The sequence below is a fragment of the Eptatretus burgeri genome, chromosome 18 (genome assembly GCF_056783735.1).
Source record: "Eptatretus burgeri isolate ZD-2024b chromosome 18, Ebu_testis_v1, whole genome shotgun sequence".
Classification (NCBI taxonomy): domain Eukaryota; kingdom Metazoa; phylum Chordata; class Myxini; order Myxiniformes; family Myxinidae; genus Eptatretus; species Eptatretus burgeri.
In genome coordinates this window covers 37923501-37950442 of record NC_140978.1, presented here as the reverse complement: position 1 = coordinate 37950442, position 26942 = coordinate 37923501, and the positions used below count along the sequence as shown (strand labels likewise).

At 44.2% G+C, this 26942-nt stretch overlaps 2 protein-coding genes across 7 annotated transcripts in view; one reads left to right on the top strand and one right to left on the bottom strand.

The window, feature by feature from the left end:
• Nucleotides 1-4989: 4989 nt before the first annotated feature.
• The window catches only part of TMEM43 (transmembrane protein 43), a 38563-nt gene continuing 16610 nt past the window's right edge, over nt 4990-26942 (bottom strand). For all 3 annotated transcript variants that reach the window (XM_085863530.1, XM_085863531.1, XM_085863529.1), the window contains exons 6-12: nt 13685-13754; nt 13046-13116; nt 10258-10379; nt 10052-10111; nt 9665-9766; nt 9298-9415; nt 4990-6347 (exon numbers count right to left, since the gene is read on the bottom strand). In XM_085863530.1, the coding sequence (XP_085719656.1) occupies nt 6118-6347; nt 9298-9415; nt 9665-9766; nt 10052-10111; nt 10258-10379; nt 13046-13116; nt 13685-13754 (773 nt within the window). In that variant the 3' untranslated portion in view covers nt 4990-6117. The remainder of the gene's footprint in view (nt 6348-9297; nt 9416-9664; nt 9767-10051; nt 10112-10257; nt 10380-13045; nt 13117-13684; nt 13755-26942) is intronic.
• Nucleotides 15205-24439, top strand: LOC147008914 (protein NYNRIN-like). Of its 4 annotated transcripts, XR_015053385.1 has the most exons (3): nt 15205-15444; nt 21232-21427; nt 22958-24439. XR_015053385.1 is itself a non-coding variant. In XM_085864655.1 (2 exons), the coding sequence occupies exons 1-2, from the start codon at nt 20095-20097 to the stop codon at nt 23203-23205; spliced, it is 1581 nt and encodes a 526-aa protein (XP_085720781.1). In that variant the 5' UTR covers nt 15205-20094; the 3' UTR covers nt 23206-24439. The 4 variants fall into 3 exon arrangements, 1 of the variants encoding a protein (XP_085720781.1); XR_015053383.1 differs by having other exon boundaries at nt 15205-21427; XR_015053384.1 differs by having other exon boundaries at nt 15205-21390.

Below are 26942 nucleotides of genomic sequence, written 5' to 3'. Positions count from 1 at the left end.
CTTGACTACAAAATTGCCTCTGTGGAAATCCGTTAAAACAGCTTCTTGCAAGCTGGTGCATCTCCACTAGATACATTGGACCCCATCGTGCATAGTTCAGGTGGTCATACCGCTTGAAGTAGGGCAACATTAGACTGAAAGAGTAAAGATGGAGATCCCAGATGCCATCACGCTGAGCTCGAGTGCATTGCAGCAGTACAGCGACCATGCCCATATATTGCCACCAGAAGCTGAAGTTCACATCATCAGATCAACTCTCAACAAAATCATCCAGGAGCTTCCTGATCCAGAAATGTTATCAGTTCTGGAATCTTCTGTGGGTCGTCATCAGAAGCCATCCTGGAAATGTAAGCATGGCAGTCCTCGTCCACCTCTGCAATAAAGGAGAAGGCTTGGCATCAGGAGATGCCACAGAGCTTGCAAAGTCAGTTTGCGTGCCCTCATAGCTTTGTTGTATGCCTTTCCTGCCAGAACAAGTTCCACAGTGCCTTGCCCGAGCAGTCCACTCTCCACCCACACTTCAACTTGTCCGGAACCATTCATATGATCTCCTATGGCCTTGAGGAAGTTTATCGATACGCGAAGGCCACCAAGGCGAGGTATTAACTTATCCTGGTATTCTGGAACAGATCACTTTAGCTCCATAAATCGGCAGTACAGTGCTTGGTCGACTGTGAGGACTGTATGTTCCTATCCAAAATGTGAAGATATTGCCATGCATGTCTTCACGGCGGTATTCAAAGTATCCAACTCATGAGCGGGAGCAAGGATTACATTGAACAAATTATAATCAATAATGAAAATTCAACAAATATAAAATCCAAATCAACCAAAGAATGCATGTGTAACCACACGAGGTAATTGGGTCAACCATGTGTGCAACCACATCCAGAAGCACCATCAAAGGCCTCAAATATGTGCTTCCTGTGCTTTTCATGCACAAATGTCCCAGCTTTAGTACGGCGAGCTGGCACTGTTATGGCCAGAGGCCACGACCAGAATACTGGATCACTGTGCGCCCACGACATTCACAAGCCAGGTATAACAAGCTGGCTTGCTGGGTTTCACGGGCAAATACAAAAAAGTAAAACCACAACACTCAAGGGGTGCAGAACACGAGGATATAATTGGAGTTGTATATATTTTTCCAAGTTGACAAACGAGTTGCAAAACTTTTCTTTTTTTTTTTAAACAGCACCGATACTCTTCGGTAACTTGTACCCTTATCCAATCAGTTCACTGGGCAATAAATCACGTTACACCGTAAATGTTACGAAAAGTTACACATTTTGAACAAATATAATTTGGTTTGGACCAAAATGTTTTCACTTTCTCGAAGGCCAAGTAACGCGCACAAACATGGAACCCGATGTTCTTAACAATGTTCAATGTTGCATCCTTACCTATGTGCCAGAAACCAGACGCGTGTGTCTGTCAAAAATTACCCACCTGTGCCTGCAACAATGACAGCAAGCTCTGCCTCAGGACATGACATTCTCTTCCAACCTGCTCATACCTTTAACGCCAAGAATGAAACGCCAACATCGCTCGATATTATTCGCGTTGGAATCAAGAGGTTTGATCTCAACTTGCGGGTCGCATGAAAGACAGAGCGCCAATATTATATGCTTTGAAGTCGAGCTATGGTCTGCAAAAATGGTTTTCAACTATCACATGACCTTTGACCCAAGGGAATCCCCCCCCTCCCCCCAAAAAAATCAAATACTTGTGCCAAATTTGATTTAAATCTATAAAAAGTGGTTCACAGGTAATTGCAGTAACACGATTTTCAATGAAACCTCACATGTCCTTTGACCTTTGGAATGCAAAATGCAACTCGAGAGCCTCTCAACAGGCGAAGCCTGTCCGCATCTGCTTTGTACTCGAACTCATCTGTGTTCTCACTATTCTCATCACGAAAGGTTTGTGAAAGATTTGACGACAAAAGCTCAATTCGTAAAAATGTGACGGACCGGACAGATGCACTGAAGCTCAGTCTTTTTAGAATAATAAATGTCAGTGTTTGTTGGTCAATCAGTCACCGTGTCGATGTGAATGTGCGAGTCTCCTCCACGACTCCAAGACCATGAAACCGAGCGGCCCGAAACTTGGCATGCAAATCAACAGAACTCCACACGGACAAGAGCTTTGGAAATGCTCGACTCGATGGATGGAATTAAGTAAACTAGAAGTGCACTCGGTAGAGCGCATACCCCCATCACGTAATACCTGATCCATGAGAACATGTCAGATCCATGAGAACTGTCCGAGTCCTCTGAAGACATTCTAGTTTACTCTTGTCCGTGAAGTGGGCATTGCACATTCTGTGTCACACAAGAGATAAGGCTGTGGCAGAATCTAATGTATTCTCAAGATGATCAAGTAAGTCTATTTTTGGAGTCCCTCCGCTTCTTTCTGCTGCAGGCTGCATTCCTGAATGTTGTGAGTCCATGTTCAGTTGCTTCACTCAGGTTTTTTCTGGCTTTATGCGTTTGGCAGAAAATGCACAGGCTGTAGTCGACAGGTGACGGCCTCTTCAAGCTTATCACGGGATCCATTGCAGCCTGCAAACAATAATGAATCATTAGTGTAGGCCTACACAAGCCCTTAACAATTTAACAGTTAAGTTAACAGTTGTTCACAAGTAAAATAGATTAGCATTGTGCTGGTATAGTAGTGCCTGTCCCAAGACAGTGCCCAAAATTGTCAATTTAGCAGCCATTTTGTTTATGCTAATTAGATGGTCAAAAACTCAAAATTCAGCTTGGGAACAGGTCTAGTCAAATTCAGCATACCTTAATTATGTTAAAAAGTCATGTTCCCAACTTTTACCAAAAAATGCTTCAAGCGCCTCATCCAGGGCCCTTTGAGAAATAATTCTAGTCTATGCCAAATTTCATCCAGATCGGCCCAGTGGCTCGACGGGAGAAGTGGACATCGACAGACGGTGCACGATGCCAGGAATTCAAATTCCAGATAAGCTAAAAACCCTCCCCAAAATGCAATGCTTTTCTGCAAATCTTAGCGAGTGGGACCAGCCTCAATTCCTATGTCCTTCATTGTTTCATATGAAACTTGTGGCTGCTGGTTGTATGGCTGTGCTGTTCCCAGAAAGCCGATACTCATTTTGCTGACCGCAGGTTGACAGGCTGAATCAATCCACCTGGTATTTCAACAGCTCGAGGGGCCCAAACTCAATACCCCAAGATCTTAAGCAAACACCAAGCCAATCAAGGCCTGCACAGTTAACACTAACCGTTATGATTCATAATTTATCTCCGAAAACACTGTTCACTTTACCGATAGTCATAAATACCTGGCATGGTGTTGTCTGCTTACTCCCATATCTATCACCACCCCCAGATCCTTGTGCGTGACCCCAAACCTGCACCTTGCATTATGTTATCTCAATTTTCATCATTAGCTCACTTGGAACGTAGTTCCGGGGAGCTTACGCGATCGAGCAGTGTCCGTAGACGAGTCAGTCAGTCAACACTTCAGTCATTATCGCTTAAACCAAACATGATTTTGATGAAACTTGGCCACAAGCTTCATATCTGATACCGAACAAAGGTGGATTAACATCATCAAAATCTGTGCTCAATAAAGGCATCTATGAGGGGGGGGGGTGGACTCCCCCCCCCAAACTACACACAAATTCCATGAACCTTGACCACAACCATCATCCACAATGTACCAAAGTGGATTAACCGCATCAAAATCTGCACTCAAGGGGTCTTGTTTGACCCCCCCAAATTAGGTATTTATTGTCTTCCAAAACTACACAATTTCAATGAAACTTGATGACAACTGTCAACCATGATATACCGAAGTTTGTTCATGGCATCAAAAAATTCAGGGTCGAACAAGGTCTGCAGAGGGGTTGAGTGACTGGCTCCTGATTGAGGTGTGGATCAGGACAGGCGGTCCCATTTCTTACCCATCCGCAGCACCTTACACTTGTTTACACTACTCTAACCAGCAGAGGGCATTGCTTCAGTGGCACAGCCATGCCCTCGGCCACTGATGCTACCGCACATATTTGTTGTGCATAGGGATGAAGACGAACCCATTGCAAGGCGAGATCTGTCCAGCAACTACTGAAGCATCAATCATTCTGCTTGCATATCCAAGCAGATGTGACAATTACAATACTGTTTGAGAAAGGAACATATATATATATATATATATATATATATATATATATATATATATATAGATATATATATATATATATATATATATATATATATATATATATATATAGATATATATATATAGATATATATATATATATATATATATATATATATATATATATATATATATATGTATATATTTTCAAAGTGATAGTCATATTCAAGCAAAATAAAGGAAGTTTAAAAAAAAATAATAATAATAATAAAAGTGGTCTCCATAGAGAAGTTCATTTGTCCACTAATGCCCTTGTAAATGCATGCATGAACTACAATGGCATCAAATGGATTTTGTCTTGTACATTGTGTGCACATTTGCTCCACCACAAGCTAGACAAACGAGATTTGGGGGGGGGGGGACAACAAAATAAAAAAAATAAACGCAGAACGGCACTCGGTAGAACACGTACCTCCGCAATGTTCAATAGTTTGTGTTGTATCTCAGTGAGAGGCTGGATCTGGACCAGAACCAAAACAATTGGCTTGTTCTCCTCACCGACTTAACTCATGTCAACTCGTCCACAACTTTTTGAAATATCGCATGACGTGTCGTTTTTGGTCCCATCTCAAAAGGGTGAAAAATCACTGAAACATAGCATCTGGTTCTTCACCAAAATCGAATCGATTTGTCATCACACAACCAACCTATCCACAAAATTTCATCAAAATCCATCGACAACTTTGAGATATCCTGCTCAATGACAGGAAAACAACCTCCATCTACCTTCAGTGACAAAGGTAACAACCATTTGCAAAATGTTCATGTGGACACCACTTGGAATGATTACTGGTAGAACTTGCAAGAATCAATTTTATTGAACACTTGTGAATTGCTTCAAACCACCTTGGAAAAAGAAAAAAGAAAAAGTGAACTATTCCAACACAAGTGGCATTTTTAGCCTCAGAACTCAAGGCCAGAAATGATAGAAAGCAATGAACAGAGAGATCTCCCAAAATCAACTACTTGTTTTGGTTGAACCTTCAAACAAAATATTGTCAACCCACTCCGTGAAAATTATATGCATTTGGCTTGGTTAGCCTTCTTATTTCTTGTCGGTCTATTGTCCAAAATCAGGTGTTGTTAATAAACTTGGTCAAATCCATGGGACTACTCAGCGAGTGCACCGTTGGGGTGGTGGTCCATTGAAACATTCCATGGCAATCTCAATGGGCAAATCAAACCTCTGCTGTGCTGACTTAAATCCAACCGGCATCCCCAGGGTTGTATTCTCACGCTGACAATCAGAAGTAGTATGATACAATCAGCAGCACCAAAAAAAAAATTAAAAAATTAACAAACTCACAAAATCAAAAATGTGCAGAATTTGAAATCTGTGTACACTCTGGAAACAAATGCGTCTGGGTTTGAAAAGCCAAAGTCATTGTGCGAGTAATAATATCCGTGATGACGAGTTATTTCTGTTGGTCACAAAAATGGGACCTTTCATCGCAAAACGAGCGAAGATGATCATCTTTGGGAACGTCAGGGAAAATAAATGTTGTCCACTGGACAAGCACAGTCAGGAGGAAAGCAAAGGCCTTTCAATTTTAGCACAGGACCTGCAGTTGAAAGTCTTGAAAAGTAATCAAAGCAATTCTGACAATAAGACTGATAATAATAATAATAATAATAATAATAATAATAATAATAATAATAAAGCAGATCACAAAATTAAAGTTCACCAAGCAAAGTCCTGAGGTTCAGCAGAAACACAAGGCAGCCCCAAACAACTCTGTACACAGTCAGATGACGGCTTTACGAGCACCAAAGGAAAAAAAAATAAAAAAAAACAGGGAACGATGAATCGTTAAACCAATAAAAATAAAAAAACAACAAAAAAAAGTATATTGAGGAATATAAGGATTTAACAACATACTAAAAGTGATGGAGTAGAAAGGTTACAGAGGCCAGGTTGGACCTTCAGTAATTTTTCTTAGCATCTTCACGTGGTGTGGGTGGACCTGCAGGCCTGTACCAATAGCAAAACCAGAGGGGCAGAAGAGCCAGGGAAATGAGGAGAACTGTGATCAGTGGATGAAACACCAACCAAGCGAGGGCCACGACCAGAAGAGAGATGGAGAGCGAGAGTGCGCCACAAAACAGCGACAGCCCGACGTTCATACACTCTCGCACGAAAGGTACCCAGGACACTAAGGTTGGGTGGTAGGGATGCAAAGAAAGCAAGTTTGGGTTTAACGACAACAGCACGTGGCAGAGCAGATACCTGTCAGGTTGAACAGTTCACGTTTTCTATCCCACCGATAGGCAGGATCTGCATCCGGATCTGAACGAAAATATAATTGTCTTGGTCTCGGTACATTCCCAAATCTTCCACGACATTGTCCGAATCCGTCCATAACATAGCATGATGTCTCAAACAGTTATGCATCTTTTTGTTTTGACCCCATCTTTCAATGGTGAAGAATCACTTGATTGCCAAACATAACCTTCGACCTCTTAATGAAATCTAATCAGTTCATCTTTGCATCATTGTATACAGTACCTTCAGAAAGTATTCACACCTTTCAACTTTTGTCACATTTTGTTGTTACAGCCTGAACTTAAAATGGATCAAATTTAAATTTGGTCACCAACCTGCACAAAATACCCCATAATGACAAAGTGAAAACATGTTTTTAGAAACTTTTACAAATTCATTGAAAATTAAACACAGAAATATTTAATTTACAAAAGCAATCAGCCTCCCGAGTCAATACTTTGTAGAAGCACCTTTGGCAGTGATTATGGCTTCAAGTCTTCTCGGGTATATCTATCTTTGCACATCTGGATTTTGGGATCTTCTCCCATTCTTCCTTGCAGATTTGTTCAAGCTCTGTTAAGTTGGACAGGGAGCGTCGGTGAACAGGAATCTTCAAGTCTTTCCACAGATTCTCAACGAGATTCAAGTCGGGGCTTTGTTGGGTCACTCAAGGACTTTCACGTTCTTATTCTGAAGCCATTCGTGTTGCTTTGTCTGTATGCTTGGGGACATTGTCCTGTTGGAATGTAAATCTTCACTGCAGTGTAAGGTCTTTTGCACTAAAGCAGGTTCTGAAGAATTTGCCTTTATTTGGCTCCATTCATTGTTCCTTGCACATCAGTCCCTGCCATTGAAAAGCATCCCCATAGCATGATGATCCCACCACCATGCTTCACAGTGAGGGATAGTTAGTGTTAGATGGGTGGTGAGCTGTGTTTGGTTCCCAACAGACGTAGTGCTTTGCATTCAGGCCAAAGAGTTCAATTTTCATCGCATCAGACCAAAGAATCCTTTGCCCTGTGCTCTGAATCTTTCACGTGCCTTTTTGCAAACTCCAGGCATGCTGTCATGTGCCATTTTCTCAGGAGTGGCGTCCGTCTGGCCACTCTCCCATAAAGCCAAGATTTGTGAAGGGCTGAAGAGATGGTTGTCCTTCCATCTCAGCCAAGGAACTCTGTAGTTCTGAGTTGTCATTGGGTTCTTGGTCACCTTCCTGACGAGGATCTTTCTTACGTGGTTGCTCAGTTTGGTTTGACAGCCAGCTCTCGGAAGAGTCTGGGTAGTTCCATATAATTTCCCTTTCCTAATGATGGAGCTCACTGTACTCTTGAAAACTTTTAACACTCAAGAGTTTTATACCCTTCCCCAGATCTATATCGAGTTCTACAGACAGTTCCTTGGACATCATGGTAGAGCTTCTCCTAACATGCACTGTCAACTGTGGGACCGAATAAAGAAAGGTGTGTTTTTTTATAAACTAGAAGGGCACTCGGTAGAGCGCATACATCCACCATTCAATGCCTGATTCATGAGAACATATCTGGCCCAATACATTTTTGAAATATCAGGCTATGTATCCTTTTTTGGATCTATCTCTCAATGGTGAAGAATGGATTTAAAAATTATTAGTAGTTGGATCTGGATCTTCACCAAAATCTAATCAGTTCGTCCTTGTCACACACCGAACCTGTCCACAACTTTTTGAGATATCCTGTACACAAACAAACAGACAGAAAGGGGGTGAAAACAACCTCCTTCACCTTCGGTGGTGGAGGTAATAATGTCCAATCAACTGAATTGGCCACAGGTAGACTCCAATCAAGTTGTAGACACATCTGAAGGATGATCAAAGGAAATTGGATGCACTTCAGCTCAATTTAGTGTGTCATAGCAAAGGGGTTGAATTCTTTTTGATGCAAGACGTTCCAGTTTTTCATTTTTAATTAAAATAAAAATTCTAAAAAAGTGAAAATCCACTTTGACATTGTGTGTAGATCAATGACCAAAATAAAAAAAATCTCCATTTAATCCATTTTAAATTCAAGTTTTACAACAAAATGTGAAAAAGTCAAGGAGTTTGAATACTTTCTGAAGGCACTGGATGCTTTGTACCAGGTTTGGTCAAAATCCCATTACTGGTTCACAGGTTCGGTCATAATTCTGTTACCGTGCTAACAGGGCGTTTGACGTCTTGATTCCATAATATAATCAGTTTATCTTTACATCATTATACACATGGGCACCAAGTTTGATTTGGATCCCTTCAGCCGGTCTCAAGTTATCGTGGTAACAAAAACCTATCACAGACGGGCGGCATCAGATGGACAACTCCAACAACCTCCCAATAGCTTAGATGGCAGAGGTTTAAAAAAAAAAAAGAAAGAAAAGAAACAAGTCATAAGCTGCAGGAACGAAACTTGCAAATGCAAGTGTACCAGTTCTCAACTACATCGACGTGTTGATGGATTTGGGCCTGGAGACAAAGGATCAAGAGGACTGGAAGCGAAGGATCAATGCCAATGAGTTCAGCCTGAGAATAGAAGAAATACAAGCAAAACTGGAAACTCAGCCATGTTCCTTCTGGACAGGACAGAATGGGATTTGACAAGTGCGACCAATTAACTCTCCAAGGGATCAATCTTGCAGGGTTAAGATGGGCCAATGGAACTCATTCCTCACATGGCATTTCCTTGAGAATTGAGGGATGTGACCAACAACTTCCCACCCTCACAAATCAAGGCTGTCCATTAAAAATAAATAAACAACTTGGCCATTTTTTTTTGTACAAGAAGAACTAAACCAAATAATTTGTGCAACATGAAGGTTTGGAGCAAGCATACCTAATGATTGCAGAGGACGTGTCATTAAGCTGAGGCCCAGGTACATAAGGAGCCATCCAATGACTCGCATTGCCCAAGCATACATCACCAAGTTCTTCTGTTCCTTCTCCAGCATCACCTGTCCAGTCAAGGCAGTTGCTCATGCAAAGAAAAGTCATCCATGTGCTTCAATAACTCAAGCCAACATTCAACCATCATGGCATTTCTGGTGTTATTCTCAATCAAGTACTTTTGTTGACATCAAGCGTGTACTCCAAAGGAGGTGCAATAAAATGCCGAGCGGCAATCAAGCATTCAACAACCAATCGTCAAATTCCATTGTGGTAAAGTGGCTCGTTTCCAATCACAGACAACCCCAAGAGCGAACCTGTGCTGAGACCATTCCACGAGACAGCAGAGCGAGCATGTGTCCAGACTTTGTGCGGTAAGGCTGCAGCTCTGACTCGGCCTGCCTTGCAACCACCGACACCTAAACACAAATATGTTGACATTCATGAAAAGGTTTTGATGATGTGCCATTTAACTTTGAGTAAAGAAATCTCAAAATAACCCCCTTATCCTCACAACACAATCGATCTCCCACCCACATGCACAATTTGCTCAGAAATCTTTTGCAACGCAACTCCAGTCGCAGTTGAGAGAATCCCACACATTGCCAATTATGTCCAAAAGGAAGAAGCTTTGAACAATTTCAATATAATGTCAATTGCGAAGAGAGGTGTGCGAGTGCACAACAAAGTCAACCATGGGATACCTGCTCAGCATTGTTTCCACTTTTCCCAGCAAACAAGAAGGAAACACGCAAGTCCCCGACCTGGAAGTACAACAGTTTGATTTCATGAACATCGGTGAGAAACGAGCCCCTTGGGGTGCAAAGAAACAGTGCAGCTAGCAACTTTGAGTCAGGATTAGTGAGTGGGCAGACAGCAAAAAAAATAAAAATAAAAAAAATGCAAAAACCAGTGGATTGTGAGGATTGCTGCTGTGGTAGTGATACGCATCGGTCACAATGACGCCATCGGTGGCTGGCGGGACGCCATCAAATGTGAGCGGTTCGAACCAATCGATCTTCTCCAGCAGATCTGCGTGCAACAACCACCCAATCAACTGTAAAATCCTAGATGAATCTCAAAATAACAGATAAGAGCGAAGTCGATGGCACACCAACGCAAATCACCACACTTCCCAAGGACAAAGTTGAAAGATGCAAAAAAGTTCCACCAGGAATGGCCCATCAAATTTGAGCAAAACATTTCACCGCCCCCCCCTCAACCCCGTTTTGAGCACTGTGACCCCACCCCCAAAAGGCATGAATCCAGGGGTCAAATCGAGAAAAATAAATAAATAAATCGAATATTTCTTGTGTCCCCCAATGTTGATTTAATATCGTCTCATTTTAAAATGTTTGAAAATGTGCTTTGACCGCCCATAACTGCATTTTTCAGGATTTGACCTTTTCACCCCACCCCGGGAGGCAGGACCAAAAGTGACCAATACCTGACAAGAAGTTGCAAGAGCAATCACAACTACAATGTTCAGTGAATTTCTGCACAACCGTTTAGGAGGATAGTTTCAGAGAGACAGAGAGACAGACAGACAAGACTTTCAAAGAAACTTGCTCTCCCTCATGCACAGGTTTATCCCATCTCATCTTCAGTTGTCCCACCCTTCCTCCCACCCTTGGTTCGCTGAAGCGTGTGGCGAGGCAGTTTTCCTGAAATAGCTTGCCTTTCCCTCATGGAAAGCAAACCCAACTGAGGGCAATCCCAGTTCCTTCCATAAAGCGCCGGAACAAGTGTGTATCTACCCTCAGGAGAGCCAGAAAACAACATCTTTCGAAGCTCAAGTTTGAACTCTCAAACCTCTCTCCCTTCTCCATATCCTGGTGGCGTCTAATCAAATCTGTTTCTGGTGGGTGTCCCCCCCCCTCTTCCATCCCATCCTCATGCTGCCTTAATGGTTAGGGTGGTGGGCTTGGGATTCTTGGGTCCCGAGTTCAAATCCCACTTGGCTGTTAAATCAATTCCAGGTGGGGTTGACTCTGCCTGTCATCCTTCTGAGGTCACCAAAATGAGTGCCAGCTTGCTGGTATCCTGTGTCGGAGTGGCAACCCATCCAGGATTATGCCTAATGGCCAAGGAGACTGCTGAAGCAGCACCAATGATCTGAACAGAGTATGGTCCCAATCTCCTCCTATTCTCCAATGGCTTGATTTCAGATCAATTTGGTTTCAGACCAGGTCACCCTGGATATGCTGCTTCTGCTCTCCCAACAATATACAGAGGTCCTCAATGCTGGACCTGAAATCAGAGCAATATCCCGAGACATATCGCATGCTTTTGATATGGTCTGGCACCCTGCCCTGCTCACAAAACTCTTTCTATGGTATCCAAGGACATCTCCACTCATGGATCGCAGACTTCCTCTCCTGTCACAGTCAACGTGTGGCCCTAAATTGAGTTCTTTCATCCCCTCTTCCTGTCCAGGCTGGAGTTCCAGAAGGCAGTGTTCTGGGCCCTGTTCTTTTTCTGCTTTTCATCAACGATCTCTCCGACTCGCTAGAAAATCCCCTTTACCTCTTTGCTGACGACTCCGCCCTCTGCTGTGCAATCTGTCATCCCTCAGACCGGCAAGCAGCAGCTTCTTCACTCACTGCAGATTTGGATAAAATCACAAACTGGTCCAACACGTGGAACATGTCTTTCAATCCGGACAAATCGCACACTCACTATGTCTCTCCGAAAGGACCATTTGGAACCCACCCCCCACTTTCTCAACAATCCTCTGGAGGAAGTTCTTTCTTTCAAGCTTCTGGGTCTCACCATCTGCACTGATCTTTCCTGGGAAAGCCACATTTCCAACCTGGCCTCCAAAGACAGTCGCCGACTGGGAATCCTCCGTCGTGCAAAGTCCTTCCTCGGCCCACCTAAGCTACTGACCACATACAAAGCTTTCGTCTGCAACCTGATAGAGTACTGCTCTCCCATCTGGGCTGGTGCTCCTGCCTCACCTTTCTCGGCTTCACGCTGTAGAAACCAAGGCATTTCGGATCGTTAGAATCTCCTGTGATGTGGCTGTCTTTGGGCCTCTCACTCAATCAGCGCAGGCAGGTTGGTGGTCTTTGTCATCTACAATCTCCTCTCCGGTCTCGCCCCTCACCCCCTTGCCCTGTCTGCGATTTGTCCCCACCATATTTCCTCAGGGTGCTCAAGGTCCGCCAACAACACCCTTCTGGTAAAACGACCAAAATCACGAATCACTGCTCACCTTCACTCTTTCATTCCTCTTTATTTCCCACCGATGGAATAAACTCCCTCACTCTATTCAATCCCATTCTTCCCTCCATGCCTTCAAAACAGCTGTTCACCACCACCTCTTATCATCCCCCATCCAAATCCCTGATCTTTTCTACCCCTGTTAATCCACCCCAAACCCACCTCCTTGAAATTCCCTGATTTCCGTCCTGAAAGTCCCTGTAATGTCCACCTTGTATACCCTGTGTTCCCCACCACATCCCTCTCCCTTCTACAGATCTAATGTCTCTGTTCCCCACCGTTTTGTCCTTCGCACTCCGGCCCCTCTCGTCTTATGCCCCCCCCCCTCGCTGTGCATTGTGTGTTAGCTTTCATACGAGCCTCGACAAGGTACTGTATACAAAAAAAGATGACAATTAATGTTTGCTTTTGTATTTTGTTGATGGGTAGGAGTAGCAATCAGACAGGTAACCAGAATGTGGAGGAAGATGTACCGGGTGAGAGGAAGAAGCTTCCCACACGAGCTGCAGGTGATGTAGCCACCTTGCTTTCCACAGCCATGATGCTTGGTGGGGAGGCGGGTGGGGGTGGGTGTGGAGGAGCAGTAGATACAGTGCAGGAGCATAATTATACATAACAAGTGGTAAAGAAGTGTTTGTATTCTCCATACCACAGATTAGAATTAAAGATGCAATTGAGATTGCCCACACGTGCTTCAAATAAATATTTGGCAGCACTTGTGGCACAAGAGTTGCAAACAACGTAACCATTTTCTGTACACATTTAACTGGTGCTAAATGGGGAAAAACAACAAGAGACAACTGGATCACTGCATGGCATGTTAGTGGTGTGCTCAAGACATTGCAATCATGCATCGGTACATTGTTGTTGGCTTATTGGTTAGGCTGGTGGGCTTGGGATCCTCGGGTCCCGAGTTCAAATCAGCAACTTAATTTTTCTGAAACAGATTAGCAGCAAACTTTATATTTTCCTTTTCGCAGAAAAATTTTACTGACAGCACCAAATTAGGATATCTCAGCATACTCTGTTCCAATACAGAACAGCCATTAAGCAAGGGAAAGATGGGTTGGTACGGCGGGAAATGTGTCGTGTTCGAGCAAAGCATGAGGCACCTGGGATTCTCGTGTCCAATCTCTCGGTCAAAGTTACGGCTGTTCACGACATCTGGACGCCATTCTGTGGCTGTTCAGAACAGGGAGAGAAAAGTAAAAGTAAAATAAAACCCATTTCATGACATGCTATGGATGAGAGCATTGGCATTCCAATCTCATGCCACAAGTACAGGGTACAAAGAATGGTTGTCATTCCATTTCTCAACACCCAGCACTTCAACTGCTCCCACCATATACGTTTCACATTTGCCTTTTTTTATATACATCACCTTCAGATCCTGTCAATTGCAGCACACAATAAGCAAATGACGACATCTCAGCACTCACTCCACACAATTAATTAACAATCAAGTTCACACAATGGTTATTATTTAATTTCGTTGTGCGACAAAATATTATTAGCTCAATGCAACACGGCAGAATTTCATTTTTCAGCCAAGAGAAGTTACTCGGATATGCCATTTGTTGAACGACACAGACAGAGCACCAGGGGCTGCTATCCTGGAGTAGATTGAGAATTAGGATGGCAGTGAAGCAGTGGTCTTTGACACAGTGGTTCACCACCGAAGGTGGATGAGGTTACATTTTCACCCTTGGCCGTTTTCCTGTGAGCAGGAAATCTCAAACAGTTAAAGATGGATTTGGATTAAACTTGGACAAGTTGGGTGTGAAACAAGGACGCATCAATTCAATTTTGTTGAAGATCCAGATACGAGAACTTCAACTGATTCTTCACCACTGAAAGATGGGGTCAAAAACATATATATATATATATATATATATATATATATATATATATATATATATATATATATATATATATATATATATATATATATATATATATATATATATATATATATATACACACATACATACACATATACATATACATATGCTGAGAGATTGCATCTCTCCCAAGCTGAGAATAGCCATTTGTTAGCAGAATTACTTTTTAACAATCAAAAGTAAAAGAAAGAGCCAAAGGCATTCATTATAGAGCACTCTTAACAGCTGCAGTTCTTGACTGTGTTAAAAGCCAAAGCATGTAGTCTCTTTCTTTGTGACACAGCTGAGCAACTGGCTTTTATTACCCTTGTAAAAACCTTGAGCCAAGAGAAGCCCGATCGTAAATCAACCTTGAGCCAAGGAAGCTTGGTCATAAACAAGCCTCGAGCCGAAGGAAACTCGATCGTAAATCAGTGCCATTTGACACAGCACAACAGCTGCTTCCACTTTCCAAGGAGTGGAATAAGGAAAGGAAGGTAAAGGCTCTTAAAAAGTAATCCGTATTCCTGACTCCCTGGCCGGATAATGACCAAACCAGATGGCTTTTAGAGCCCAAAGGGAGGAAATCAGCACCTGGCTTTTACCTCTTGGAGGAAATTGATCTTTGGGAAACAAAGTCTCAATAGAAAGCAGTGATGGGAGCTGGGCCAATCTTGAAACCAAATGGTCCCACAAGGGGCAGGACAAATTGTATATAAGGCAAGCCAGAGTGCCAAGCTCGCAGAGTTAGATTGAGCTGGACTACTGTGGGTATTCTGTGTCTCTCCATATCTCTCCATGTATACATGTTTGGTGTGAATTAAAGCTCTTCTCTACCAAGACCATACGTGTGGACAGCGCTCGATCTCAATCAGCGGTGCAACATGGTCTCAACATTTGGCGTAGTCGGCAGGATAAGACAGACCAATGAGGAAGGCGAGACTGCCCTGGTGAGACAAAGGAGGACAGAAGCCGGCCGGCTTAAAGATAAGGTAAGAAGAACTGCCTCTTTTTTTCGCACCAGGGCATACAAGTTCGCTGCTCTTTGTGATCTGTCCTTATCTTAAAAGAACAAGGGGGAAAAGGAGCTTTTTTCCACATCAAAAGGGGGCACCCCTGGGAGGGTTAAGGGTCCATTGCGAGGTTGAGGGAAACCTAGGAAGGGGCAACCCAAGAACATCTCGGGACAGGGTCCAAACGGGAGATTCCGTTGAGAGATTGAGTGTGCGGGAGGTGTGCCAGGGAGTGTGAGGGTCCGTGGAAAGGTGAAAGACGCCCGACCCAGCCCGAGATCACCCTCAGGTGGGAAACACTGTCCTGACCCAAGAAATACTCTAGGAAGGACCAAGGGAAATGGGGAATAAGCTTGTGAAACCAAAGTCGGATAAAAATGCACCGCCCACGAATACCGTGGCGGGAATGATGTATGAAAAATATGGAGTTAAGTCATGTACTCAATTGGCAATGTGGTATAAGTGGACAAAACAGGACGCACACCCATTCCCGAGATGGGGTTCCTTAAGAGCAGAAATTATAGTTAAATTGTCATGCCGATTAGAACAACGGACAAGTGATAAGTTAGAACCAGAGCCAGACCTTGAAGCTTGCAAATTATGGGAGGAAGAGGTCCTCCAAGTAAGTGAAGTGGCAAGAAATTTGGTAAAACGGAAACTGTTGGAATTAGAAACACAGGTTAAAGAATTGCCACAACAAGGGATTGAGATTACTCCCGCCCCTGTAACTGCCTCCGAAATGGTGGTACAAGGGCGGGAATCTCAGGGAAGTAATGCAAGTGATCCATCTGCATATGTTAATAACACACCAAGTTTGTATCCGAACCTGGAAGGTACGGGGTTGATGGCCACAGCCTCTGCCTTCCCGGTTAAAGAGGTAACTCCGGAGGTGTCAGGATTACAGCCAGCTCAGTCAGTGTACTGACCGTTTAAAGAAAGCGAATTAAGATCAATGAAGGAAAGAGTGTTAGATCAGGGAAGAAATGCAGGAGCAATAAAGGAATTAATATCGCAGTGGGTTGAGGCACACCGCTGCACGCATAACGACATTGGGGTGTTATGTCAAGCCGTGTTGTCTCCATATGTGTGGAAGAAAGCTCGGGAAGGTGCTGAGTGGACAGCGGACGAACCAGCAGAATGCACCAACGCAGATCGGCAAAGTAAGCGACGGCGCCTGTATGATGAGATTGAAACAGCGTTGCGACCGCCAGCACTAGATTGGGATAAGATTTATGAAACAAAGCAACGTCAAGGGGAACGGGCATCCGAATTCATGGATAGATTAATACAGAAACTCTTACAATATGGGGGTTTTCAAGTTGAGGGAGACATACCGCAGCGAACATTGACAAACTTCGTAATGGAAGGGCTCAGGCCTCAAATTAGGAAGCAATTAAAGTATGTACTGTTAGGTTGGCAGGGCAAAGAGGCAAGTCAGATTTGTATAGCGGCTGATCAATGTTTGGACCGAGCGGAAGAAAGGGAGAACGCAAAGGCAAAAATTAAAGACGAAGCGTTGCAGATGGTGTTGTTAGACAAAGCAGTAGAAAAAAGAAATGATAAGGATTGGAGAAAGTGGGAGCTGGAGGAAGATGACACAGACTCGGAAGAGGAAGCAGCCAGACAATGGGGACGACTAAGGAGAGTTCTGCAAAGAACCCCACCAGCAGCACAGGACGAACGGCCCAAGAGAGGGAGTGGAAGAAACAAAAATTGGACACAAGCGCCACCACAGACCCGCTCAAGAACTGCAGCAGGCCAAGGGCAGGTACAACCAACAGCGCCGCAAGTATGTTTCCAGTGCGGACAACCAGGACATTGGAAAAGGGATTGCCCCCAAAGACGACAATCGGGGTTCCAGCAGGAAGGAGGATCAAACCAACCGCAGGATGGTAGGTCATATTGACAGACCGCGGGTGGCCTCGTGGTGCAAGGAGCGATGCTGACATTAACACCAACAGAAGAGCCGACCTACATTCTGGATGTCTCAGGTAAGAAACTTTCCTTTTTAGTTGACATGGGAGCCACTCACTCTACTATTGCAGCCAAAGAGCTGCCAGGGGTTGAAAAATCCAATGCTAATGTACAAGTAGTAGGGTTAGGGGACAAGATACAGACATTAAGTGCAACGACACAATTACCAGTAAGATGTGGACCTTTGCAGGAAAAACACGCTTTCCTTCTCACAACCACTACGCCAGTGAATCTGTTAGGCAGGGACTTGTTGTGCAAGTTGGAATGTACAATAGCATGCACAAACAAAGGGGTTTTTGTCGATATTCCCCGGGATAAAACACATTCAGCAATGATGATTTTGATGACACCGCACCCAGTTGTCTATTGGTGGAGGCTGCCAAGACAGCCGATTAGTGATGTTTTGATATGTTTAAATGCAATCTTAGCCGAAAGTAAGGAAATGCAAATGTGGCTAGACAATGCACAAGTAATGACACACACCTACTATGATCCCCCACATTGTACAATCTATTATGATGCAAATGGAAATGATGTTGAATTTGCAGAGAAAATTGCTCCGCATCTGGAAACACACAATGATTTACTGATTTGCCGTTTGATGATTGGTAAGGAAGGTGTTGCAATGGAGGTTAAGCTCACGGAAACCCAAAGGCAATTGATAAAATACCCGCCGGGAGTGACCTCGCATGTGACAATAACTATGGCAAGGGGGTATCACCCGAAGGATTTGGGTTTTATGGTTCATCGCCTGCAGGGGGCAGTATTGACCTGCACGACAACAGTGTTGCATTGGCAAGTGCATAAGCTAGCGAATGATGAAGGGTGGATTTGTGATTTTCAGGAACAGATGTTACGAGGATTGGTGGAGGAGGTTAATCTACCACCTAAGCGCGAGATGATGGAAATGGCAAATGAAACAGGAAACAAAGAAAGTTTGATAGAAAAAGTCCCGCAAGAACTGTGGACCCGACATGACAATGATGTGGGCCGTATCATTGGGGCAACGCCCCTCGTGGTTAAACTCAAATCTGGAATGCCTTGGCCGAATGTGCGTAAATACCCTCTCCGAAAAGAGGCTGAGGCTGGGATAGCACCAGAAATTGAATCCTTGAAGGAACAAGGTATAATTGTAGAAGTTTCAAGTCCATGTAACACACCTATACTGCCAGTGAAAAAGCCACAGAATAATAAGTGGAGATTTGTCCAGGACTTACGGGAAGTAAATGAGGTGATTCAAAGTATCCACCCCATAGTACCAAGTGCAGAGGGGTTGATAACGTCTATACCTGCAAGCTCCACCCATTTTACTGTCATTGATTTACGTTCTGCATTTTTCTCCGTACCCATTGATAAGGAATCGCAGTTTTTGTTTGCCATCACATACAAGGGCCGTCAATATACATGGACGGTGTTGCCACAGGGGTTCGCTGATAGTCCCACTTTGTTTTCACGTGCTTTGCATAAATATTTGGAAGATATTGTCCTCGAGGGTAAATCAGTGCTGCTACAGTATGTGGATGACTTACTAATTTGCTCCCCAAACAAAGCAGCGTGTGAAACAGATACGCTGCAGCTGCTACAGGCATTGGCAAGGAAAGGCCACAAGGTAAATAAGGACAAGCTGCAATTAGTGCAGGAAAGGGTTAAGTATCTGGGACACCACATTTCACATGGAAAGAGGGAATTGGACAAGGGAAGGATAACTTCAATTGCGGAAGTGCCCCGCCCTCGCACAAAGAAAGAGATGATGCGATTCCTAGGTATGGCAACCTACTGTAGACAGTGGGTCGTCGATTATGCAATCCTGATTAAGGAACTGTATGTTGTCGTGGGCAAAAACCAGCCCAATGTAATCAAGTGGACTGAGAAGATGGGGGAATGTTTTACCCAACTAAAAACAGCACTCTCGACGGCACCAGCCTTGGGCCTACCAGACTATGAGAAGCCATTTTTTCTTTATTCTCACGAAACTAAAGGATTTGTGCAGGCTGTGCTGACACAATCCCACGGCGACCGCCAGCGACCAATTGCATATTTCAGCCGAAGGCTGGACCCAGTCGAACGCGGCCTACCCCTTTGTTTGCAAGCAGTGGCCGCAGCCAGCTACGCAGTTAAGCGCACGGCAGAGATCGTAATGGGCCACCCTCTTACTCTAAAGGTACCTCACTGCGTTGCAGCTTTATTAACCCAGAAGCAAACACAACATTTAACCAACACGCGCCTGATGCAGTATGAGACGACTCTCCTACACCAGCCGAACCTGCAGGTTGAGAGATGTAATGTTCTTAATCCTGCTTCTTTGCTGCCAACGGAAGAAGACAGCGATCCTCACGATTGCACAGAGGCAATACAAGAAGTATCCACCGTGCGCCCGGATCTAAAGGATCAACCCTTAGAACACCTGGACCTCACCTTGTTTGTCGATGGTTCGGCCTATCGAGGCCAAGACGGCTCGGGGCATGCAGGATACGCCGTGTGCACCGACAGTGAAGTTATTGAAGCGATACGCCTGCCTTCACATTTTCTGCCCAGCAGGCGGAGTTGTGTGCCCTTATAAGGGCATGTGAATTATCTGCCGATATCTCGGTAAATATATACACTGACTCTAATTATGCTTTTCGTGTAGTACATGACAAAGATGCGATATGGAAAATGCGAGGGTTTCTCACCTCTGCTGGAACACCCATAAAAAATGGTGAGTTAGTTTCTGAGCTGTTAAAAAGTATTTCGGCGCCAGCGAAAGTTGCAGTTATCAAATGCCGCGCACACCAGAAACTGACTACGGATATAGACAAAGGAAATGACAAGGCGGATAAAGCTGCAAAGGAGGCGGCTGGTCTGCCTATCCCATCAGTAATGCCAGCGCGACTACCAACGGAACAAATTAAGCTGCATCAGTATAGCTTGTCAGATATTATTGCAATTCAAACTGCAGCATCGCTAAATGATCGAAACAAATGGCAAGTTGCAGGAGGAACAGTGGATGAAGACGGACTATGGTCAAACAAAGGGAAGGTCATAGCGCCTACTGAGATCCTACCATGGCTTGCACGCATGGCCCATCTGAATGGACATGTGTGCAAGAGGGGGACTGTGAGACAGGTACAAGAATCCTGGTATGCACCAGGAATTGGGAAAATAGCAGAAGGGGTTTGTAAAAGCTGCCAGGTATGTCAACAGCATAACCAACAGAAAGAGGGAAAAACACGGGAACTGGGAGCTCACCCAGCCCCTTGGGGGCCGTTCGTGCACCTACAAATAGATTTCATAAAAATTCCTCCATCATGCGGGATCAGCAATGTTTTGGTAGTGGTAGACATGTTCACCAAGTGGGTAGAGGCATACCCATGTGCAAGGGCTGATGCCGCTACCGTGGTAAAGCACCTGCTAAAAAACTTTTTCTGCCGATTTGGCATCCCTTATAAGGTGTCCCACGATCAGGGGGGACACTTAATGGGGGAAGTGACACAGGCAGCATGTAAAGCACTAGGAATTAAACAAGCATTTCATTGTGTTTACCACCCACAGTCAGCAGGTGCTGTAGAACGGCAGAACGGAATCTTAAAGAACAAATTGGCAAAAATAATAACGGAAACGGGGTTAAAATGGCCAGATGCATTACCCTTGGCACTAATGAGCATGCGATCAACAGTAAACCGGAAAACAGGGTTATCCCCTCATGAAATACTAATGGGAAGGCCGATGCGGCTGCCCGTGACTGCCCCCACAAACATGGATAAGCTGAATATTACAATGATGGCCGAGAACTTGCTGACATTTTGTAAACAGCTCTGCAGGATCGCAAGGGCGATACACACAAGGGTAAAAGAGGCCCTACCCGAACCAGTGGACGAGCCGTACCACGCTTTCCAGCCAGGAGACTACGTACTGATAAAACACTTCACAAGGAAAACAGCCTTGGAACCTCGGTGGAAAGGACCATTTCAGGTACTGCTGACCACTCTGACTGCGGTAAAGTGCGAAGGTAAGACAGCTTGGATACACGCCACACATTGTAAGCTTGCAATACCAGCAGAGACAGGGACAACATGAACAACACCTATCTTACCACGACCGAGATTCTTTGTGCACTAGTTTGCATATGGGTAATTCGCAATGCCGACTGTAAACGTGATGATGAAGGAATCACTAATAATGTGAGAACTACAATAATGGGAAAAGGGAGTAAGGGATTAGATCAGGGAGAGTTAAGGGGTGGTAAAAGAAAGAGATGAGGAATAACCCTACATAAAGAATTGACCGACCATCCACTGAACACCTACTTGGCACTATCCCTACAGTACGCTAGGACAATGAACAAAAGGGAATGTTGGGTATGCTCCCACCTCCCACACTCCTCAAAACACGGATTACCCTTGTATGCAGTTCCACTCCAGGGGGAGTACATGTGTGGGTACTTAGTCCGTAGGCAAGATAGGCCAATTTTAACTAAAGTAGAGAAGACACCAGCATCAGTGAAAGAAAGAATAGCGGAAATAAGGAGTAACTGGGAAGAGGGGGGATACAATTGTACGAGCTTTGAGCATTGGTATTACCCTAAGTACAGAACTATTGAACAGAGAGTCGTGATACAGGGCCCGGTGAGAGCAATAAAAATAACAAACCTTGACGGATTGAAGAAGGGGGAAGGACTAGAAAAGAACCCTCCACATTTTCAACTCATGCACAAACAAATTGGACTAATTTGCCTCGTTAGAAGACAGGGCAGCGGACCCCACTTAGGAGAATCAACATGCCAACATTATGCTAGACATGGTAATGAGGCGGTCACCATTGAAGGACGAATAAATGGGACAACCATACCTGTAAATATACAAGAAAATAACCTCGTCGAACTACAGGCACCCCTGAATGGTACATATTTTGTGTGTGGATATAAGGCGTACTCATGGCTACCGGTGGGATGGACAGGGTCATGCTATTTGGGATTTGTACTACCCCGGATTCGGATCACTGACCAATCGCCATTTATGCCACAGGCCAGATCGAAAAGAGCCATTTCAGAAGTTGAGAGGTTTTTTATGATTGCATTTCCTTTTTATGGAGCTGGCAAAAGTGCAAGGGAAATTATTAATTTGGCAGCATCATTGGAGAAACTGGCAAACACCACCAGCGAAGGATTCCATAAAACAAGTGCCGAGCTGGTAGCTATACGGACAACCGTTATGTAAAACCGTATCGCCCTGGATATGCTGCTGGCAGAAAAGGGAGGGACTTGTTCGGTCATCGGGGCAGAGTGCTGCACATACATCCCAGATAATTCAGAAGAAATCGACAATTTGGCCAACAAAATAAAGGCCGAAGGTGCAAAATATCATAATTTTAACAAGGGATGGTCAATGGGATCTTGGTTGATGGGAATATTTGGCAGTTGGGGAGCTTGGATAATCCATTGGTTGTTCATCGGGCTCATTATCTTCATAGCCGTGATCGTTGTCATCACTTGTATTAAAAGGTCGAATCAGGGAGTGTGTGAGACGATGTTCCTCCACAGCAAAGAAGACAACAAAAACGAAGACGGACCTGGGAAGGCCTGCTGTGATTGCCGTGGTCGAGCCGCTGCCAGCACCTTCACCGTCTTTACCCTCCCCGATAATTCACTTCTCTTTCTCTCCCCAACCCATAGAACCTGAAATATACTGTGAACTTAATGGGACTGTTGACCCACTGCTCAATCTCACATTGGATGAGTGCCTCGAATTGCTTGCGCCAATGGAGGACATGGGAAGAAATACTATATAACCACTGCCTTGTTGGCAAATACTCTGGAATTTTGTACTTCTTATTTTACTCTGGAATTTTGTATTCTGGCTTGCAGTTAACCAAACATGTTCGTAAAGAACAATAGTTAGCCAAAATATTCTTACTTGTTGTTCGTAACGAACCCATGTTAGTTAAATATATACATATATATCCTTTTGTGCATAAAGTAACTTTGTGAGAGCCGCTTTTGGAAGGAAACTTTGCTTCCTCAGGACCTATGCCTAAGTCATAATTGTTGAAACGTATCCACTGTTCTACAGAGGGGTGGGGTGTTGGTGGGCCGGTTAGGGGGGTAGAGAGGGGGCTTTTCTATAAGGCGAGAAGGTGCAGGAGGAGCCTCCGTGACGTCATGGGCCACTTGGAGCTGACCATAAGAGTGGACCACCTGTAGAAAAGAATCCTGCCTGCCGTCCTACCGGTCCATGGATGCTCCATCTCTCAAATTTATTATACAACTGTTTGTTTCTTTTGCACAAATGTTCCAAAGTAACAAGAGGAGCGATTGTTGAGAGATTGCATCTCTCCCAAGCTGAGAATAGCCATTTGTTAGCAGAATTACTTTTTAACAAAAGTAAAAGAAAGAGCCAAAGGCATTCATTATAGAGCACTCTTAACAGCTGCAGTTCTTGGCTGTGTTAAAAGCCAAAGCATGTAGTCTCTTTCTTTGTGACACGGTTGAGCAACTGGCTTTTATTACCCTTGTAAAAACCTTGAGCCAAGAGAAGCCCGATCGTAAATCAACCTTGAGCCAAGGAAGCTTGGTCATAAACAAGCCTCGAGCCGAAGGAAACTCGATCGTAAATCAGTGCCATTTGACACAGCACAACAGCTGCTTCCACTTTCCAAGGAGTGGAATAAGGAAAGGAAGGTAAAGGCTCTTAAAAAGTAATCCGTATTCCTGACTCCCTGGCCGGATAATGACCAAACCAGATGGCTTTTAGAGCCCAAAGGGAGGAAATCAGCACCTGGCTTTTACCCCTTGGAGGAAATTGATCTTTGGGAAACAAAGTCTCAATAGAAAGCAGTGATGGGAGCTGGGCCAATCTTGAAACCAGATGGTCCCACAAGGGGCAGGACAAATTGTATACAAGGCAAGCCAGAGTGCCAAGCTCGCAGAGTTAGATTGAGCTGGACTACAGTGGGTATTCTGTGTCTCTCTATATCTCTCCATGTATACATGTTTGGTGTGAATTAAAGCTCTTCTCTACCAAGACCATACGTGTGGACAGCGCTCGATCTCAATCAGCGGTGCAACGTAGTCTCAACACATATACATATTGTTGCGGTTCGAGGAACCGCATGCCTCCAAGGCAATGGCATCCAACAGTGGTCCCAAGACAGTTATTCCATTAATATTAGTTCAGATAGTCCCTTTCCTTTTGTCTCGCGGGACAATGGGACATGCATTGCGGGGATGTCAAAGCTAGGTCCGTTTACACCACAAACTTCATTTCTCCTCTTCTTTTCTGTTTATCCCTGAGGTAAATCCGAATTTGCGTCCTCGCAGAGGCCAACACGTGCAGCACGTCCCACGGCCGGGGGAGGGAGATAGAAAGCCGCAACACCACCCGAGAATAGACAGCGCAGCTGTGAGGAAACGGCGATATCCTTGAACGAACCTCTGCCGCAAGCTCGAGATGATAGTCTGATGTTTCCAATGATCTGGGATGAGATTGCTGGTTGCATTGAAAAGGAATACGAATGAATATCTCTTAAAGAGGCTGCACAGATGTTGTTTTTCACAACACAGAAGCAGATGACCCAATATCGGCAAGAGCGTGGCATCCAAATATTACATCCGATCATTCCCCTCAATGCCTGATACAGACCCGAGTTGGCCCCGCGCATACGATAACAGAATTGGGCGAACGCATGCGCTGGCCACGTGTTTAATGGCAGTTCCACGCACACTGTGCGGAATGTGCTTGAAGGCAGCCTCGTGTGCCACCCACGAAACTTTATCATCGTACAGAGCAGGGCATGAATGGACACATCTTACCGTCTGTGCATGGGTTTGCCATAAGGCCAAAAAAAAAAAAAAATGTTGCATTGGCGTAACGGGTCACTGAAAAATAGGGTAGGTCGGTTGGGATTTTTTTTTTTTTAATAAATCCCTCCCAAAATCTCCCTCGGCTCGAGTACCCCCCCTTTTTGTCGGCGACCCTCCCCCCCCCACTCAAAATTGAAAAAAAGTATGGGGAAGGTTTGGACCATTTAAGATGGAAAAGTTTCAAACATACCAAAATATGACTTTATTCTGTCAAATTTTTGCGCACGATTGAAGGCATTAAATTTGATAGACATGTTTATTTAGTAAGAACAATAAAAATAGTATCGTCTGGACTGAAGCAGGCTAGACAAGTTGAGCTATCGCCGGTAAATATTAAAAAAAATTAAAAACACTTTCAGCATCAGCATATCTCTCGCTTGTGAAAGCTTGGTAAGACAATGTAGAAATGAGTTGGAACATGCGATTCAAATTTTATTGCAGGGTATATATGGATTGAAAGTCTTTCCGAAATTTCATGAGTCTAAATACAGACCTCGTAATATTGTGAGTAGGCTAGATCTGTAAAATAAAAATGGTACCCCTCCCCCCCCCCACCACCAAAAAGAGAGAAAATATTATAGATAAATAAAAATAGTACTCGCCTATTCTAGAGAGTAAAACCATTTCTATGTATAAAATTTCTCAACTTCACCGCAATATTTCATTTTTTAGACAAATCAGATTAAAAAGTGAAAATGTCATTCATTCCTGACTAGCCTGTATAGACCTAGCTGTGAAATTAAATCCAGAGTCTTGAGTATTTACTTGGATCGCTACTTAATAATAAAGGTCTAAAGTTGAAATCTAATGCCTTTCACTTCAGTTTCATTCTTACCTTGACAATGAATTCAGCTTCATTCTGATTTCCTGATTTGAACCAGACTGCTTCTTTGTCCAGCAATAGTATGATGCTATTGAACAATTGGTCCTTTGCATTTAGTCCCTGTGCCTGTGGCATGCCAGAACTACAATTCTTTTTCAGTCCCGAAAGATCAAATCTTCCTCGCCTTGCGCCTGCAGCCATGAGGATTTCAAAGGCATTCTTGGGCAGCTCAGCCTCAGACGTAGATGCCGAATCATCGCTGAGCCTGTGGCTGAAGTAACCCACGACGAAGCGATAACCGAAGTCGTCTAAGATAGACACCTTTTCCGTCGCCAAAACGTCCGAAAAGGACCCTCCATCACTGCTAGATGCTTGCACGGAGGAAAGTATTGGAGCAGTGTCACAATTTACGTCTGCAATTCCCTGAATGATATCTCCAAGCCTCGCATCTTTGTCGCATTTTCGTAAGACGCTGAACAGTTTTTTAGGCCCAAGCATGCCAGTAATCTTGATAGAGTACGCGGCCATGTTGGAAACAACAGACGACGTACTGATCGAGCGAGGCGCAATATCTCTCCCTCGTACAGATGATATGCAGAGCCGTTTCGCGCGCACACACACACACACACACACACACACACACACACACACACACACACACACACACACACACACACACACACACACACACACACACACACACACACACACACACACACACACACACACGCAGCGAGCTAAACTATGACATATGCATAGCGCAGCGTGCAGCGGGTTCTGTCCGAAACACTTCCGGGTTTTTGCGATCGCGATCGCAATCAACAAGATACTTGATATCGATTA

Coding starts and splice junctions, on each gene's coding strand:
- LOC147008914 (XM_085864655.1), top strand. CDS start 20,095: ATGCGAGGGTTTCTCACCTCTGCTGGAACACCCATAAAAAATGGTGAG. Junction 21,428..22,957: donor GACTGCGGTAAAGTGCGAAG/GTAAGACAGCTT, acceptor GTTCCTCCACAG/CAAAGAAGACAACAAAAACG.